We start from the raw sequence: 18,899 nt of genomic DNA, 5'->3' as shown, positions 1-18,899 counted from the left end.
ACAGAATAAAATCAATGGCTCAACGCGCATTGCATTCGCTACATTGCGTCTGTTTACCATGACCTGCTAAACTCATAATTCCAGCTAGCTGTTGTGAAACGGATGTTACAAAAAAATCGTAAATCATATACTACTTAATAATTGCGGGGAATACATTTATTTCAAATGAAACAAATAGAAACCGTTTTTAAGATATTTAACTACAAATCAAAACTAATTCTACTGAAGAGAGACTTACATAAAAACGTCTGTTCAGTTCGATGGAGACAATAGAAAAGAGTACAGTTTGCTGAGAGAAACTTTGCTACTCGTTCATAACTCTCTATAAAACATTTGAAGAACCGTGCGACCGCTACGGTCGCAGGTTCGAATCCTGCCTCGGGCATGGATGTGTGTGATGTCCTTAGGTTAGTTAGGTTTAAGTAGTTCTAAGTTCTAGTGGACTAATGACCACAGCAGTTGAGTCCCATAGTGCTCAGAGCCATTTTTTGAAAACATTTGAAAATACAATTCCTCCTATTTGTTTCAGCACCGAATTACATCAGCGATAGCTGGTCAGGCATACAGGACGTCAAATGGTTGTTACAGTGAAGTTCATACAAAATGATCACCCGAAAGCTAATAACAGATGAAGAAACAGGAGCCTTATACCATATAAAGTAATTGCTATAAATAGCATTGCGTCAGTCTGTGATAAAAATATATTTAAAGAGATAACCGAACATAATTTGTTGTGAGAACATCAATAGCCATCTGTGTGGATTTCTCACAAACTCGTAGATTCTATGCCAGCAAGGATGGCGGTCATGAGACGCTACTCGTTCCCATGAAGACGGCGTGGTCATATCGATATGCGCCATCCCTCAGAAGAGCATTTGAGAGCTGTAACAGCAGATGGATGTCAAATACGTTCTGTCATGTGGGTCGACATGTAGAAATGCATGCAAGTTATTGCTTATTGCTCTTACAACGTAGTGCCAGTGAAAATGCTGCTTGATCGACAACGTTATTTATCATCGGCTTGGGGGAACCGATTTCAAAGTTGCAACAGCGACTAATTGTTACAAACTATTGGCATGCAAATAAGGCAACTGTCGTAATATATGTTAGGTCTCCCAGACGACACTAACTAAATAAGTAACAAGATAACAAATAAAGTGTAATACGTAAAGCATCAAAAAGGAAAACAAATGTAAGCTACATCAGAAGAAGAATGGCACAAATCTCATTGACCCAGCGAGGTAGTCAAGACATACAACAAAGAGCATAAGAAAACTGGAGTTTAAAAACTCGTAAACGTTGTTCCTTGAAATAGTCGTACAAAATGTCAGATAAATAGAAACATAGGTTACAACACTACAGTATAATACATCCTGGACCCATCTAAATAGTCATGACCGTAAAACAGATGCATAAGCAGTCAGTGTGAGGTCTAAAACAAACCTCATAAAAAAAGAAGTTTCTTCCGCTTGTGACTGTTCATGTTCATTTTTAAGAGCCGTAAGTGTTTTTTAATATGTTAGGACAAATCTTTGTGGATTTTAATACATAATACACGCAATTTTTTCTTTTAAGTGTGGTACGAAGATCACACTTTATTCGTTGCCAAGTCCAGCTTAACTCTGGGTGAACAGACATCTTGTGTCGTTAACTGCTCCATATAGTATTTTGAAATAGCGTGTTTTGAAATAACGTGTTGGATAACCAAATGGAGAACAAAGGTGGTTATGCGCAAAGAGTAAAGAGAATTATACACCAAACTGTACAAGGTACGATTTTTTAAATTCTTTGGTTGGTACTGTCTAATGTTTTCACGTAGTGAGCAGTTTGTCACTTTGGCTATCTTTGTGTTATGCGTATTGCTTCAAGTCATAACATTTAGAAGTGTGGTTTTATAATACCAGAGTCACAGATGACGTTTCTTGATGTGATATATTGCAAAACTTTCACAGAAATGCCAAAACGAAAGTTTGTATTTACTAATGAATGTAATTTCTGAAACTACAACAGCAAAACGAGAAAATATTTTGCATATTATGTGAAAGCACTTTTTCAATCGACCACGGAAGCTGATGTGATGTTATGCAACACATTAATGACGCAGTAATGTCAAGAAATACAAGTTGTCTGTTTCAAGCAAACCTCGTCCCAGAATATGATGTCTTTTGTTAAATAATGTGAGAATAGTGCCAACATAAATAGCGAAGAAGACCTTCTTGGTGCTGAGGAACCTTTACTAGTTTTCCATGCAACGAAAACTAACCATTTCTTCAGGTCAATAGACTGCACTTCTGCGATCATTCGGAGGATACTTGAGAAGAAATTTACCTGCTGCAAAACACACGAATCTCTAAGTAAAAGTGTTGGCCCCGTATGTGCTGGCTCCAATTTGAGAGTGAGATATGAGCAACCTATGGAAGTAATAACCATTGTCTATCCCCGTTACAGATCTCATTATGTTGTGATGCATTGCATTTGCATGTGGCAACAACAAAACAATAAAATATTTACTCGATTAGTAATACAAGATATTTTGATGTCTATTTGGTCCAGATTTTAACAAGAAGGTACAATGATCTATTAACTGTAGCATAAAGCAGATCTGCTATATAGATATGGTATTAACTAGAGTTTCCACAAAATCTCAAGGCATTTCACTTTCTCGTTTGTGTCCCAAAATATCGACTAGCTTCTGCTTCTACTTCGTGTCTCATATTTTGATTTTGGAAATCTTGCCATCCTGGTTTACTTAACCTGTAAGTTAGATAAGTAATCTCAATACGCGAGCTTGTGTATTTTTTTCTTTTACTGTTGCAGATCAATTAAGTTACAACAGTAATGCCATGTATGTTTGGCATTGTTCTAGAAATTTTTTACGTATTTTAATAAATAATATAGAGAATTTTATTTTGATACGAGGTCGAATTCTCGTTCCCCTCATAGATCTGTGTGGAACCTAGTCCATCATTGTCTTTGACCAAGCAGCGTTCACGAATCTAACACATCGTAATTGATGCACATCGAAAATATATTAGCGCATGTTGCTGATGAGGCTTACACATTTTTGACATAGAAATACTGAAAGTTACACCAGTATTGTCAATATGTTATTAATTGCTAATTTCTAAAATTACCGCAACGTTTTCTGTGTGTTCCTGCCATGCCAAAAAATTTGTGTGAATTTCTGAGGGACCAAACTGCTGAGGTCATCGGCCCCTATACCTACACACTACTTAAACTAACTTATGCTACGAACATCACACACACCCATGCAGGAGGGAGGACCCGAACCTCCGGCGGGAGGGACCACGCAATCAGTGACAAGGCGCCTCTAACCGCGCAGCCACTCCGCGCGGCTCTTGATAGGCCAGAGAGATTGAAATTAGAAGTTGTATCCCTACTATTCCTGAGGAAAGACTTCTACAAAAGTATCAAATTATCATGTTCGAATCATTTTTGACACATCTTCATTAGTTGATTTCGAATTTAGGTTCTATTCCAGTGTAACTAGGTACTATTGTGTTGCTCCTGGCTCTAAATACTCCACCACTGGCGTCTGGCCTGACCTTGCGATCAACTCGTACGTTCCAATCTGAATTTAGAATTTCATTGCACTGAAGATCTAAGTGAGGGGGATTATAAGTGACAAGCGGTAGGTGGATCAAAACAAAATGTCCAGAAACTCTGTGACCAAAATGGTACTGAAACAGAGGATTACAGAGTACAGGCCGAAATACTAAATGTCTTTTTTCAAAGCTGTTTCACAGAGAAAGACTGCACTATAGTTCCTTCTCTAGATTGTCGCACAGATGACAAAATGGTAGATATCGAAATAGACGACAGAGGGATAGAGAAACAATTAAATCGCTCAAAAAAGGATAGGCCGCTGGACCTGATGGGACACCAGTTCAATTTTACACAGAGTACGCGAAGGAACTTGTCCCCCTTCTTGCAGCGGTGTACCGTAAGTCTCTAGAAAAGCGTAGCGTTCCCAAGGTTTGGAAAAGGGCACAGGTCATCCCCGTTTTCAAGAAGGGACGTGGAACAGATGTGCAGAACTATAGACCTATATCTCTAACGTCGATCAGTTGTAGAATTTTGGAACACATATTATGTTCGAGTATAATGACTTTTTCTGGAGACTAGACATCTATTCTGTAGGAATTAGCATGGGTTTAGAAAAAGACGATCGTGTGAAACCCAGTTCGCGCTATTCGTCGGTAATGCAGATACCAGACTGAGAATCATTGGAAGAATCCTAAGGAAATGCAATCCGAAAACAAAGGAAGTAGGTCACAAAAAAATGGTTCAAATGGCTCTGAGCACTATGGGACTTAACATCTGTGGTCATCAGTCCCCTAGAACTTAGAACTACTTAAACCTAACAAACCTAAGGACATCGCGCACATCCATGCCCGAGGCAGGATTCGAACCTGCGACCGTAGCGGTCGCGCGGTTCCGGACTGAGCGCCTAGAACAGCTAGACCACCGGGGCCGGCAGTAGGTCACAGTACGCTTGTTCACCCACAGCTTGAATACTGCTCACCAGTGTGGGATGCATACCAGATAGGTTCGATAGAAGAGATAGAGAAGATCCAACGGAGAGCAGCGCGCTTCGTTACAGCATCATTTAGTAATCGCGAAAGCATTTCGAAGATGATAGATAAACTCCAGTGGAAGACTCTGCAGGAGAGACGCTCAGTAGCTCGGTACGGGCTTTTGTTGAAGTTTCGAGAACATACCTTCACTGAGGAGTCAAGTAGTATATTGCTCCCTCCTACGTATACCTCACGAAGAGACCATGAGGATAAAATCAGAGAGATTGGAGCCCACACAGAGGCATAGCGACAATCATTTTTTCCACGAACAATACGAGACTGGAATAGAAGGGAGAACCGATAGAGGTACACAAGGTACCCTCCGCCACACACCGTCAGGTGGCTCGCGGAGTATGGATGTAGAAGTAGATGTAAACCCAAGTATGTAATCTAATTCCAGATGTGTAACCTGATATCAGTAAACTTTAAATAAGATTCTTATCTTGGCTGAAACATACACTGCTATCCTACTCTTCTCCTTTTTCCTTTCTATGACCATTTCCCACCCCCCTCTCTAGCCATTGCATTCTCCTTGTTCTGCCCGTCTGCTCCTCCTTATTCTCTCTGGTCATCTCCTCCTATTCCCTTTGTCTGTCCACTTCCTCCTCCCCATCTTTCCCCATCCCATCCTCACTCTTTCTCTCTCTCTTTGTCCATCTCCCTCTCTCCCTATCTGTGTCTGAGTCCATCACCCTCACCCCAGTAGGAGGTTGGTAGTTCTCACCCTCCACAGTATTTCTTTCCAGATAGTAAGTAATATGTCTACCAAATTTGGTAGGAGATTTCTACCTGCAGCTTCACCCGTTTGTACACATTCTAAATAGTATAATTCACATACACGGAGTGAGTCAAAAATAACTTTACAACTATGGAATGATATAGAAATTTTTGTTGAGATAACTTACAGACGCGGTGGATGTGTCGTTTTCTAACAAACAACCTGAAGTTTCGCATAAAAGTGTCATGTAGGTTAGTATGAAGAGTATGGCATGTGGCACACCTGTAATGTCAGTGGAGGACCTTACTGTCCTAGTCCACCGAGCGACTGAAATACTTCAAAGACAACCACACGTCTTGGTTCATGTGCGTGAGGTTCGGCACCGCCGGTGTAGGCCCTGCATTGATGTGTTAGGTGCACAGTTCAAAGCGTGTTTGTAACGTAGACAGTGCGATGTACTGCTAACGTTGGGTTTATTGACGTGATGTGAAACGCACACCCATCTTATATTTCAATGCTCTCCAGTGCCCAACCTGTACGTTTCCAGACATGGACAACTAATCAGTGTTCTTTCTCACACGACATTCTAAGCACTGTCGGTGTTTATCCGGGACACACTGAACGTGGTGATCATTGTTGCCCCTAACAAAATTTGAAAGTTATCATCAAAATGCGAATTTACCTTTGTTTATGTTGCTGTAATTCATGGATGCATTTCATTCCCCAGCCATCTGCCTCTCTCACAGGACCATGATCCATAGATTTTTCACAAGCGTTTTCGTTCAAATGCTCCCAGGTTGTTTATAACTGTTTCTGCCATTGTTCAAACGTCTCATACATATGAGACAGTTGGTTATGGAAAGGAGTAGTATACTTCTAATTTTCTTTATATTTAGAAATTTTTAAGAGCGGGCCAATCCACATCTGGCCATCCAGGGTTAGGGTTTCCTTGTTTCTCTAAGCCGTCTTAAGGTTAATGTCGAGGTGGTCCCTCTGAAGAGTCACAACTCGTCTTCTGCCCAATCCCTACGCAGTCAGAGCTTTTAGTCTGTCTCTGGTGACCCTGTGATCAATAGGACATTAAACCCTAATCTTCCTTCTTTCCTTTCGGAAATACGCTCTATTTCCAGCTTACATACTATGTCTCATATTTCATTGGTTAAAAGGACATTCTTGCCACAATTGCTATATAATCCGCATATGCACATGTCCGTCCAAGATTCATCATTATAATATCTCTTTCCTTCTCTTTTTTTGTGCCTATGCCATGGTAAGATACAGATAACACGAGACAGGTCATTGTCTTCCTTCAGTTCAGTTGTGCGGCATAAGCTCTTGGTCATTTTGTTATTTACCTTTATTTTTGTTTTTCTGTGCACTGTCAGGTCATCTCGTCTTATTACCTTGTCACAAAAACATAGTTCTTTTAGTGTCATAAGCAATGCTTGCCTTTTAATACTATCATAATCGCATTTAAAATCAACAAACAGGAAGTGGAGACGTCAGTTGTTTTCGTTACTTTCCTAATAACGAACAACAAGGCCAAAATACCTCGAGAACCTGACTGATAAATTTTCAGTACGCCTTTGTATTCTTTCATTTATCGCTGCGGAGGGAGAGTAGAGTTGATCATGCAGTCGACGCAGAGATCTCCCCGGTACTGGACAGTAGAATGGGAGACTGCCACAGATTTCGTATAAGGAACCATACTGGTATTGTCCTGATTCAGGGGAACCTTCAAAAACCCAGATAGAGATAATGGAACAGGTATTGGAACGTTAGTATTATTGAATATTAGTCCTGTGAGTGCTGAGTGCTACCTAGCTTGTGCTAACGCTACACACTGTCCAGTCAGTAACAGCACTTTGAGTGACGTATCTACATTGAATTTGCTGAAAAAATAACGTTTCGTAAAACGTTTCATACTACCCAGTAGTTGACATCCTCCTTGTGAAAAGTAAAGCAAGGTGATTTTTGAGGGATTTTTCAGATGGATTCTATCTGGCGCTTCTACCTAGTTGGCGGTTCCATCTGAAAAATCCATTACTCAGTAACTTTTTTTAAAACATTTTTGGAAGGTGGCTATCAACAACCGTCAAGTAATGTATAAAATTCATGTTTAACCATCAGCTGCTTTAATGTTAAACCCAAATAGCAACCGGTTTCAATCATGGACCATATTCACCGAAAACGGTTAAAATGGTTTAAGCAATCACATTACGTTTGTCATTACTTAAAAACTGTTATTCAGTACGTTTCTGTGTACACTTAGTATTAGTACGGTTGCTTCTAAAAGTCTTGTATCGTATATTGATATTCACGACATGCTCTACACGTTATTTAAGTAACGACAAATGTAATGTGGTGGCTTAAACCATTGTAAACCTTATCCGTGAAGATGGTTCATGACTGAAACCGGTTGATATCTAGATTTAATAAAAGCTGCTGATCGTCAGACATGCATTTTATACAGTAACTTTTTTATTTATACACGAAGTTTCTTGTAATATAAAAACAATAACACTATACAGAACACAAACATGTGAAACTAAAACTGTGTGCACTGAGGCGATTAAGGCCATGGGAGGCCTCCCAATATCGTGTCGGACCTCCTTTTACTCGGCGTAGCAACTCGACGTGGCATGACATCAACAAGTCGTTGGAAGTCCACAGCAGATACAACTGAGTCATGCGCTTCAATAGTCGTCCATAACTGAAAAACTGTTACAGGTGCAGAATTCTGTGCACGAACTGACCTTTCGACTATGTCCATGTAAATGTTCGGTTGGCTTCATGTCGGGCAATGAGGGAGGCCAAATCATTCACTCGAATTGTCCACAATGTTCCACAAAACAATTGCGAAGAATTTTTGTCCTGTGACGTGCCGCACTGTGATCCATAAAAGTTCCTTCATTGTCTGGGGACATGAAGTCCATGAATAACCATTTTCAGTATGTGGTGTGAGCACTGTAAGACCTTCAGTACACACACCATCGGATTATTTGACTTGTCGCTCTAACGAAGTAGGCGGGTGTCAGCACTATGTCTCGTGGTCTTACCGTGGCGTGTTTATCTTCTGCGGTTACGTCAGACGATAGAAATGCCACTTGCACAGTTAGAGTAGCAGATTGACGGTGACCAACTATAAACAGAACTTTATTAATTTTCACACACATTTATTAAAATAATAACAAGTATAAAAATTACTTAACTTGGTTCTAGATGCTATTTACAATTGACAATCTGAAGTTCCTTTGGTATTGGTACATTAATCTTATTCTCACATATAACTCTGATACTTGACAAAAGTGTCTATACATTTATCTTCATGGCTATGTACAGGAATATGGTAATCTTATTAGGCGGAGACTGAAAGTTGACTATAGACTGGTACAATAATGCAGACTGTTACAGACTGATGCAGACAAATGCAGACTGACTAATCGGAGGTCTGTATACTCATTATAATACCTCGCGCATTCATGTATCACTGCGCGAGTGTGATCCGCAAGGAGAAAAGGTTCTACGTTAGCAGCAATCTCATTGGCTGCGTTACATATTAATACGCGGATCGGCGGAAGCAGAATTTGGTCCGTCTCTATGGCAGCGCCATCTCGTAGTGCGGAGACGGACGAGCGCTGTGTCTGTGCTGTTGTGCTTAGCGGGGCGCGCTCTAAAGGGAAAGTTGTGTATGCGCTGACTATGCGGAACTATGTGCACAACACAGTCAGTGATCCCTTCATCTGCACCATTGAACCCAGACCATTCGACGTAAATACAACCCACACTGTTATGGAGACACTGCCAGTGTGTACAGTGCCTTGTTCACAACTAATGTCCATGGCTTCGTGGGGTCTGCGCCACACTCAGACGCTACCATTAGCTCTCACAAACTAAAATCAGGGCTCATCTGACAAGGTCACGGTTTTACAGTCGTCGAGGGTCCAAACGACATGGTCACGAGCCCAGGAGAGGCGCTGCAGGCGACGTTGTGTTGTTAGCAAAGGCACTCGCATCGGTCGTCTGCTACCACACCCCAATCAAGCCAAGTTTCACCGCACTGTCCAAGTGGATATGTTCGTCGTACGTCCCACACTGATTTGTGTGGCTATTTCAAGCAGTGTTGCTTGTCTGTTGACAGTGACAACTCCACGCAAACGCCGCTGCTCTCGGTCGTTAAGTGAAGGCCGTCGACCACTGTGTTTCCCGTGGTGGGAGGTAATGCTTGAATTGTGGTATTCTACACACACTCTTGACATTGTGGGTCTCGGTATATTGAATTCCCTAACAATTTACAAAATGTATTGTCTCAGGCATTTAGCTCCAACTACCATCCCCTGTTCAAAGTCATTCTTGCGTGTGCCCATAATCACGTCTGAAACATTTTCACATGAATCACCGGAGTACAAATGACAGCTCCACCAACGCTCTGCCCTGTCATACCCAGTATACGCGATACTGAAGCAATCTGTATCTGTGGATATCGCTGTCCCATGACTTATATCACCTCAGCGTACACAGGGTGTTAGAAAAAGGTACGGCCAAACTTTCAGGAAACATTCCTCACACACAAATGAAGAAAAGATTTCCATGTTAGAGCTCATTTTAGTTTCGTCAGTATGTACTGTACTTCCTCGAATCACCGCCAGTTGGCCCAATTGAAGGAAGGTAATGTTGACTTCAGTGCTTGTGTTGACATGCGACTCAATGGTTTACAGTACTAGCATCAAGCACATCGGTACGTAGCTTGAAGAGGTTAGTGTTCATCACGAACGTGGTTTTGCAGTCAGTGCAATGTTTACAAATGCGGAGTTGGCAGATGCCCATTTGATGTATGGATTAGCACGGGGCGCGGTACGTTTGTATCGAGACACATTTCCAGAACGAAGGTGTCCCGACAGGAAGATGTTCGAAGCAATTGATTGGCGGCTTAGGGAGCACGGAACATTCTAGCCTATGACTCGCGCCTAGGGAAGACCTAGGACACCTGCAATGGACGAGGCAATTCTTCGTGCAGTTGATGATAACCCTAATGTCAGCATCAGAGAAGTTGTTGCTGTAAAAGGTAACGATGACCACGTCACTTTATGGAGAGTGCTACGGGAGAACCAGTTGTTTCCGTACCATGTAAAGCGTGTGCAGGCACTATCAGCAGCTGATTGGCCTCCACGGGTACACTTCTGCGAATGGTTCATCCAACAATGTGTCAATCCTCATTTCAGTGCAAATGTTCTCTTTACGGATGAGGCTTCATTCCAACGTGATCAAATTGTAAATTTTCACACTCAAATTGTGTGGGCTGACGAGAATCCGGACGCAACTGTGCAATCACGTATCAACACAGATTTTATGTGAACGTTTCGGCAGGCATTGTTGGTGATGTCTCGATTGGGCGCCATGCTTTTCCACCTACGCTAAATGGAGTACGTTATTATGATTTCATACAGGATACTCTACCTGTGCTGCTAGAACATGTGCCTTTACAAGTACGACACAACATGTGGTTCATGCACGATAGAGCTCCCGCACATTTCAGTCGAAGTGTTCGTACGCTTATCAACAACAGATTCGGTGACCGATCGATTGGTAGAGACGGACCAATTCCATGGCCTCCACACTCGCCTGACCTCGACCCTCTTGACTTTTATTTATGAGGGTATTTGAAAGCTCTTGTCTACGCAACCCCGGTTCAAATGGTTCAAATGGCTCTGAGCACTACGGGACTTAACATCTATGGTCATCAGTCCCCTAGAACTTAGAACTACGTAAACCTTACTAACCTAAGAACACCACACACAACCATGCCCGAGGCAGGATTCAAACCTGCGACCGTAGTGGGAGCGCGGTTCCTGACTGTAGCGCCTAGAACCGCTCGGTCACTCCGTCCGGCCGCAACCCAGGTACCAAATGTAGAGACTCTTCGTGCTCGTGTTGTGGACGGCTGTGAGTCAATACGCCATTCTCCAGGGTTGTATCAGTTCATCAGGGCTTCCATGCAACTGAGGGTGGTTGCATGTATCCTCGCTAACAGAGGACATTTTGAACATTTCCTGTAACAAATTGTTTGAAGTCACGCTGGTACGTTCTGTTGCTGTGTGTTTCCATTCCATGATTAATGCGATTTGAAGAGAAGTAGTAAAATGAGCTCTAACATGGAAAGTAAGCGTTTCCGGATACATGTCCACATAACATACACTCCTGGAAATGGAAAAAAGAACACATTGACACCGGTGTGTCAGACCCACCATACTTGCTCCGGACACTGCGAGAGGGCTGTACAAGCAATGGTCACACGCACGGCACAGCGGACACACCAGGAACCGCGTTGTTGGCCGTCGAATGGCGCTAGCTGCGCTGCATTTGTGCACCGCCGCAGTCAGTGTCAGCCAGTTTGCCATGGCATACGGAGCTCCATCGCAGTCTTTAACACTGGTAGCATGCCGCGACAGCGTGAACGTGAACCGTATGTGCAGTTGACGGACTTTGAGCGAGGACGTATATTGGGCATGCGGGAGGCCGGGTGGACGTACCGCCGAATTGCTCAACACGTGGGGCGTGAGGTCTCCACAGTACATCGATGTTGTCGCCAGTGGTCGGCGAAAGGTGCACGTGCCCGTCGACCTGGGACCGGACCGCAGCGACGCACGGATGCACGCCAAGACCGTAGGATCCTACGCCGTGCCGTAGGGGACCGCACAGCCACTTCCCAGCAAATTAGGGACACTGTTGCTCCTGGGGTATCGGCGAGGACCATTCGCAACCGTCTCCATGAAGCTGGCCTACGGTCCCGCACACCGTTAGGCCGTTTCCGCTCACGCCCCAACATCGTGCAGCCTGCCTCCAGTGGTGTCGCGACAGGCGTGAATGGAGGGACGAATGGAGACGTGCCGTCTTCAGCGATGAGAGTCGCTTCTGCCTTGGTGCCAATGATGGTCGTATGCGTGTTTGGCGCCGTGCAGGTGAGCGCCACAATCAGGACTGCATACGACCGAGGCACACAGGACCAACACCCGGCATCATGGTGTGGGGAGCGATCTCCTACACTGGCCGTACACCTCTGGTGATCGTCGAGGGGACACTGAATAGTGCACGGTACATCCAAACCGTCATCGAACCCATCGTTCTACCATTCCTAGACCGGCAAGGGAGCTTGCTGTTCCAACAGGACAATGCACGTCCGCATGTATCCCGTGCCACCCAACGTGCTCTAGAAGGTGTAAGTCAACTACCCTGGCCAGCAAGATCTCCGGATCTGTCTCCCATTGAGCATGTTTGGGAGTGGATGAAGCGTCGTCTCACGCGGTCTGCACGTCCAGCACGAACGCTGGTCCAACTGAGGCGCCAGTTGGAAATGGCATGGCAAGCCGTTCCACAGGACTACATCCAGCATCTCTACGATCGTCTCCATGGGAGAATAGCAGCCTGCATTGCTGCGAAAGGTGGATATACACTATACTAGTGCCGACATTGTGCATGCTCTGTTACCTGTGTCTATGTGCCTGTGGTTCTGTCAGTGTGATCATGTGATGTATCTGACCCCAGGAATGTGTCAATAAAGTTTCCCCTTCCTGTGACAATGAATTCACGGTGTTCTTATTTCAATTTCCAGGAGTGTATTTTCTTTCTTTGTGTGTTGAGGAATGTTTCCTGAAAGTTTGGCCGTACGTTTTTGTAACACCCTGCATACCATACGTCTAGCGAGTGCACTGAGTTTTCCCTTACTTTTTTGCAGCCTGGTCGCCGACCTCGAAAGCGTCAACTGGTTCAGCATGGCCTTCAACTTCGGTGTACAATTAGTCATCTTGAGTTTTCTGGCGTACGAAGCACTTACGGTAAGTACGCTACGTGCCCAGGAGAATGAAGTAGAGGAGGGGTCTCCGCTTGCGTTGCATCGCACGCGAATTGGCACCACTGCATGCGGGGTCGGTCCAGCGGTCTGCTGGCCATTGGGCGCCGCACTGGACGCTGGACACCGTCTGGGGTGCTGGTGGCGTCCACCGTAGGATGTGGCACAGACCTCTGGACCACTCTCATACTCTCAAACCATACAGTGTTCATAAACGATCATTTATACTTATGTATTACACGAGCAACATACGAGGGCGTCCTGAAAAGCAACGCCTCCAAATTTCGTAATCTGTTCTCAGTACTGGTTGGCGTATTACGTGTCTCGTATGTTACTTGGTCGACTTTTCCGCTTCGTTGACGTAAGCTGTAACACCCCGCCGCTAGAGGACCCAGAATTGCTGTATGTAAAATAGCGATGTGTAGCATAACTAAACTGACGGAAAAAATCGCGACACCAAGAAGTCATTGTATGACGTAAACTAAAGTTGGTAAGCGTGTTTCTCCATTTGAAAGACGTTGTCTATTGCAATTTTGTTCAAAAATGTGTGTGAAATTTTATGGGCCTTAACTGCTAAGGTCATCAGTCCCTAAGCTTACACATTACTTAACTTAAATTATCCTAGGGACACACACACCCATGCCTGAGGGAGGACTCGAACCTCCGCCGGGATCAGCCGCACAGTCCATGACTGCAGCGCCTGAGGCAAACTATTTTGTTCTTACTCGCCTCTCGCCTTCCCCCATCGCGCCACATGCAGCAACTCGCATGTGACTCGGACGTCAGCTAGCGTGGTATTGCGAAACGACAGTACTTTGTAAGCTGTGGACCACGCAGGGTGCATTCTTCGTTGCTGAATATGTTTTTGTGTCTCTAAGAACTGTTAAAAATATTACGGGTAGATCGACTTCTGAACAAAATATGATGTTTTCAGAATTGTACAAAGACCAAACCAACTTATAGAACTGTTTCAATCCTAATTATAAGCACAAATGCTTGCGTAAAATTTCGCTTGGACAAATTCACACGGAACTGAGAAGACAAGACGCGAATGAAGTAACAAAAAAGACCAAATATTACGTTCTAAGTATAACCAGGAGTTATTGAAAACTCAGAATGTGGCACTGATGAAATCTATAAACCATCCAGCAGATGGTTCGGTGCTATGAATTACATTGCGAAAATAATTAATTGAAACACAACAAGTGGTCTGGTAAGTATTTTATTATTATATAGTATTTTGTTTATAATTTTACTTACAGTCACACAGAAATATTACAGTATTTATAATCACACAGTGTTGTTGTTTTACCAAGTAACTGCTCCCTCTCCATTGAAGTAATTTTTGTATTTATGTAGTGTACTCTCTGCTATTGATTTTGATCTATTATTGATCTTTGAGAAATGAATGCTTTGCAATTTGTGGTGTGCTTACTGTAAGACCTTCAGTACACACACCATCAGATTATTTGACTTGTCGCTCTAACGAAGTAGGCGAGTGTCAGCAATATGTCTCGTGGTCTTATCGTGGCGAGTTTATCTTCTGCCGTTAGGTCAGACGATAGAAATGCCACTTGCACACTTAGAGTAGGATATTGACGGTGTCCAACTTTAAACACAACTTGATTAAGTTTCACACACAGTTACTAAAATAATAACGAGCATAAAAATTACTTAACTTGGTTCTGGATGCTATTTACAATTAAAAATCTGAAGTTCCTTTGGTATTGGTACGTTAATCTTATTCTCACATATATCTCTGATACTTGACAAAAATGTCTATACATTTATCTTCATTGCTATGTACAGGAATATGGTAATCTTATTAGGTGCAGACTGAAACTTGACTACAGACTGGCACAGACAAATGTAGAACTCGTACAGACTGGTACAGACTAATGCAGACTAGTACAGACTGGTGCAGACAAATGCAGACTGACTAATCGGAGGTCTGTACACTCGTTATACTACTTCGTGCGTTCATGTATCACTGCGCGAGTGTGATCCGTGAGGAGAAAAGGTTCTACGTAAGCAGCAATCTCATTGGCTGCGTTACATATTAATACGCGGATCGGCGGAAGCAGAGTTTGGTCCGTCTCTATAGCACCGTCGTCTCGTAGTGCAGAGACGGACGAGCGCTGCGCCTGCGCTGTTGTGCTTAGCGGTGCGCGCTCTAGTGGGAAAGCTGTGTACGCGCTGTCTACGCTGAACTATGTACACAACACAATTCATATTTATTTTCATCTCCTCTGCCCTAAATTGATGTGAAAGTTCATTATGTCTTCATAATCTGTCGTTCCCGGTGCTGTGTAGATGCATGATGCAGTGGTTCGTAACAAATTGTGTAACGTACATGCATAAAAGACGATCTTCATAGCAGTTTCCTCTTTAAATTGATTTTTTTCCCTAAAAACGAAACCTGAGGCGCTACAATGCCAAACTCATTCTCAGCAATTCTTCTTGTTCTGCTCAATCTGAATTCATAGATCATTTCTCTTATAGTTGTATATTTGAAAGCTTTAAGAAGTACGACTTTAAATGGAAGGCATCATCTCCAACTGGAACGCCACTTTCAGGCAACAATAATTTTTTTTTAGATAAGGATATAGCGACCAGTTTTGGAATACCCAACCATCTGCATTACGACCATATGAGACTATATCAACATATCTAAAACTACAATCACGGCGCACAACGACCATAATCACTATAGTATTTGTTCCTTTGTAACTACAGTATTCACTATCATAATTTTGTGCTGCTTGAATTATTATGTGTTTTGCATCAATAGTCCCATAGCAGTTTGGAAAATTTCACCTCGAATGGAAGCCTACTTGCTTATCTTGCATTCCCCCATAATCGGTATCTAGAAATTATGTAGTATTGTCAATTGTGAATTGACTTGAAATAGTATTGTTAAATTCCAAAATTAAATAGTGCTGTTGATGTCAGGAACGACATCATGTGTCGACCTTGTGGAACGAGTTGTCTAAAGAACTTTAGAAACTAATAACGAGGGTCTCGATACTAATAGTAACAACAACAACACCGTGGAACACAACCAATGAAGCTACCAAATGGAGCTAGGTCAAAGAAGAAGTTTTCACCAGAACAGTCCGAAATTCAAGCAACAGTTAATGAACCCAAGGAATTGAATAACAGATTAAAAATTACAGTCCCGATTTTAAATAAATCAGAAGATGAATGTGATTCAATTGGAAGACTAGTGGTACTGCAGCTCAGACAGTTGCCGCCAACTGATGGAATTGGTGCGACGAATGAAATACATACATTACTCTCTAGACACCGTAAGAAAGCCGTCTGCGTTACAGTCGTGTACAAACCTTCTAATTACACTTCCGAGTCTGCTCGATCACCACAGCCAACTGTAGGGTTCCCACCGAGATCGCCACTAATCTCTACATCAACAGCACCTGCTTTCAATGAGCCTGATGAACCTTTGTGTCTGCACACTCCACACAATTGGAACAATCAACACTCACAAGTGATGTACTTCATGCAGTGATGACATTCTCTAACTTCATGTTACAAACCCCCGAGTTCAGGGTTGTAACTTGTCAGAACGACTGAGAGGTATGTTTTGGGAGAAAGGGGTGACTCACGCTGAAGCGTGCAGAGAAACACAGGCAAGTGTATCACATCGGAGGTACGACAGCGGGCCTTCTGCTGAACATGGCGGTGGTGCAGGTTTTGAATCAAGATAAAAGAAAAATGAAGATGAAGAGACAGACACTCTGTGAAATAAACGAATAACTTGAAACACAAGATAAAAATTCTTAAAGAACTCATTACAATTTCCACAGGTGTTGATGAAAGTTTAAAGAAAAATGATGATGAACTGAAAAAGGTACATACAATTAAAAAAGGTGCAAACAAAACATAAGGGATCATTGTCATATACAGTAACACACCATGGAAGCATTTCATTTCTTCCTTGGTAACATTTCTCTAGTCCCGCCATCCAGAATGTTGTGGAAGTGGTGTCACTTTACGTATTTTTGATGCACCGTACCTGTTCTTTTGGTCTAATATTTTTTGAAATAGATTGTAAAATTTAACTAAAAGAAACCAATAGGTTATGATGGACCATTACCAGTTTCAGTGATAAGACCACTTTCTGCATCGTCAAAAGGAAAAGTCAGATTCATTTTCGTTCCACATTCGCCACGAATCTTCTACAGAATCACTATAAAAATGCACATTTTCACGGTTTTCATCATCTACGCTAGAACTGTTTAGAAATGAACCACTGTCATCATCAAAGTCATTCTCACTATCGTTGTCACTTAGGGATTCCTCTAAAAGCTGTAAAACTTCTTACTCAAAAAGTACTGAACGTGCGTCAACTTGAACGAAGTATTCCAACATTATTTTGAACACAACTGCAACTGTTTGACACCGAGTTAACACAGGTTCCCCTAGATGACAGCGCTAAGCACCATTGATGCTTAGTAATTTCAAGTGGGAGCCGCGAAAAGTCGTGTCGGAAGAGGCACGAGATCGGAGCGGAAAACAAAATTCACGATGTCGAGCTCCACGACATTGGAATGGAAAGGCCTAGATATCAGAATGTGTCCACCTTGGTGAGAGGACCTCCGTTAGTTTGTATATTTCCATGGAATGGAAGCGTTTCCAGCTACACGGTCTTGTGGATTTTTACACGAAGGCGAAATCAGCGCAGATAATTATACCATGTTTGGACTTCAGTTTCAAGATCCTTTCTATATCCATGTATAACATCACATCACAGCATATAGCATTGTTCATGATACATACTTCTGTTGGTTACACATTATTGTATCCATTGCGGTAACAAAGAGCAGCAGACACAGAGCTAAGCCTTCATGAACGCCAGTTGCGCATGGAAGCTGTCTGGCAATCCTAAATCTCCACTTATAGCACATTCATTTAGCTTACTACAGAAATCACTTATGGGTGGCAGCTAATGTTCTTTAAATCTTTTCTTTTTTTTTCAAATATTCATCGTGATAAGTTCCCGTTCTTTCAACTAGATGTGGTTTGTTTCTGGAAAGTTTCTTTAATGTTTTCCATACGATCTTCCTTCAAGTGAAATGGCAATTTATCTATTGATTAAGCCATAAATCTAAATGTATCTAATAACCTAATTTTCAATCTGTTCCTTTCTTTCTGAAGCATATTTTTCTTAATTATTTTCAATTAACTCAATTTTTTCTTATTATTTCCTTGTTCTTTAATATAATGATGCGAATTATGTCCTGAAAGATTACAGAAATATATGTGTTCACCCTTTTGGTAATTGATAATTCAAGATACAATAAACATTTACTGCACCTTTAAATTAATCATTTAGATGATAATGATCCCTTATGTTTTGTTTGCACCTTTTTTAATTGTATGTACCTTCTTCAGTTCATCTTCATTTTTCTTTAACCTTTCATCAACATCTGTTGACAATGTAATGAGTTCTTTAAGAATTTGTATCTTGTGTTTCAAGTTATTCTTTTATTTCACTCAGTGTCTATTCATGTTCATTTTTCTTTTATCTTGATTCAAAACCTACCAAATTTGTTGTGAGTTATTTAAGAATTTACACTTTGTGATGCAATTTTTTTTCAATTTTACTAATAAATCAGGAATTTTGCTAAACAAATATGACATATTTTTGCTTCAAAATATTTTCTTTTCTTCTTTTGTTAATGATTCCATTGCTGAAAGTTTTCAGTATACTTTGAAA

General features: G+C 42.1%; 1 protein-coding gene across 1 annotated transcript in view; it reads left to right on the top strand.

The window, feature by feature from the left end:
* Window positions 1-18,899, top strand: part of LOC126335637 (odorant receptor 13a-like) — a 125,927-nt gene that overhangs the window by 68,718 nt on the left and 38,310 nt on the right. The window contains exon 4 of the mRNA XM_049999092.1: window positions 13,049-13,148. Coding sequence (XP_049855049.1) covers window positions 13,049-13,148 — 100 coding nt within the window. The remainder of the gene's footprint in view (window positions 1-13,048; window positions 13,149-18,899) is intronic.

This window comes from Schistocerca gregaria, chromosome 2 (assembly GCF_023897955.1).
Source record: "Schistocerca gregaria isolate iqSchGreg1 chromosome 2, iqSchGreg1.2, whole genome shotgun sequence".
Taxonomy (NCBI): domain Eukaryota; kingdom Metazoa; phylum Arthropoda; class Insecta; order Orthoptera; family Acrididae; genus Schistocerca; species Schistocerca gregaria.
The sequence above is the reverse complement of the archived record's forward strand: the minus strand, read 5'-3'. Positions and strand labels throughout refer to the sequence as shown.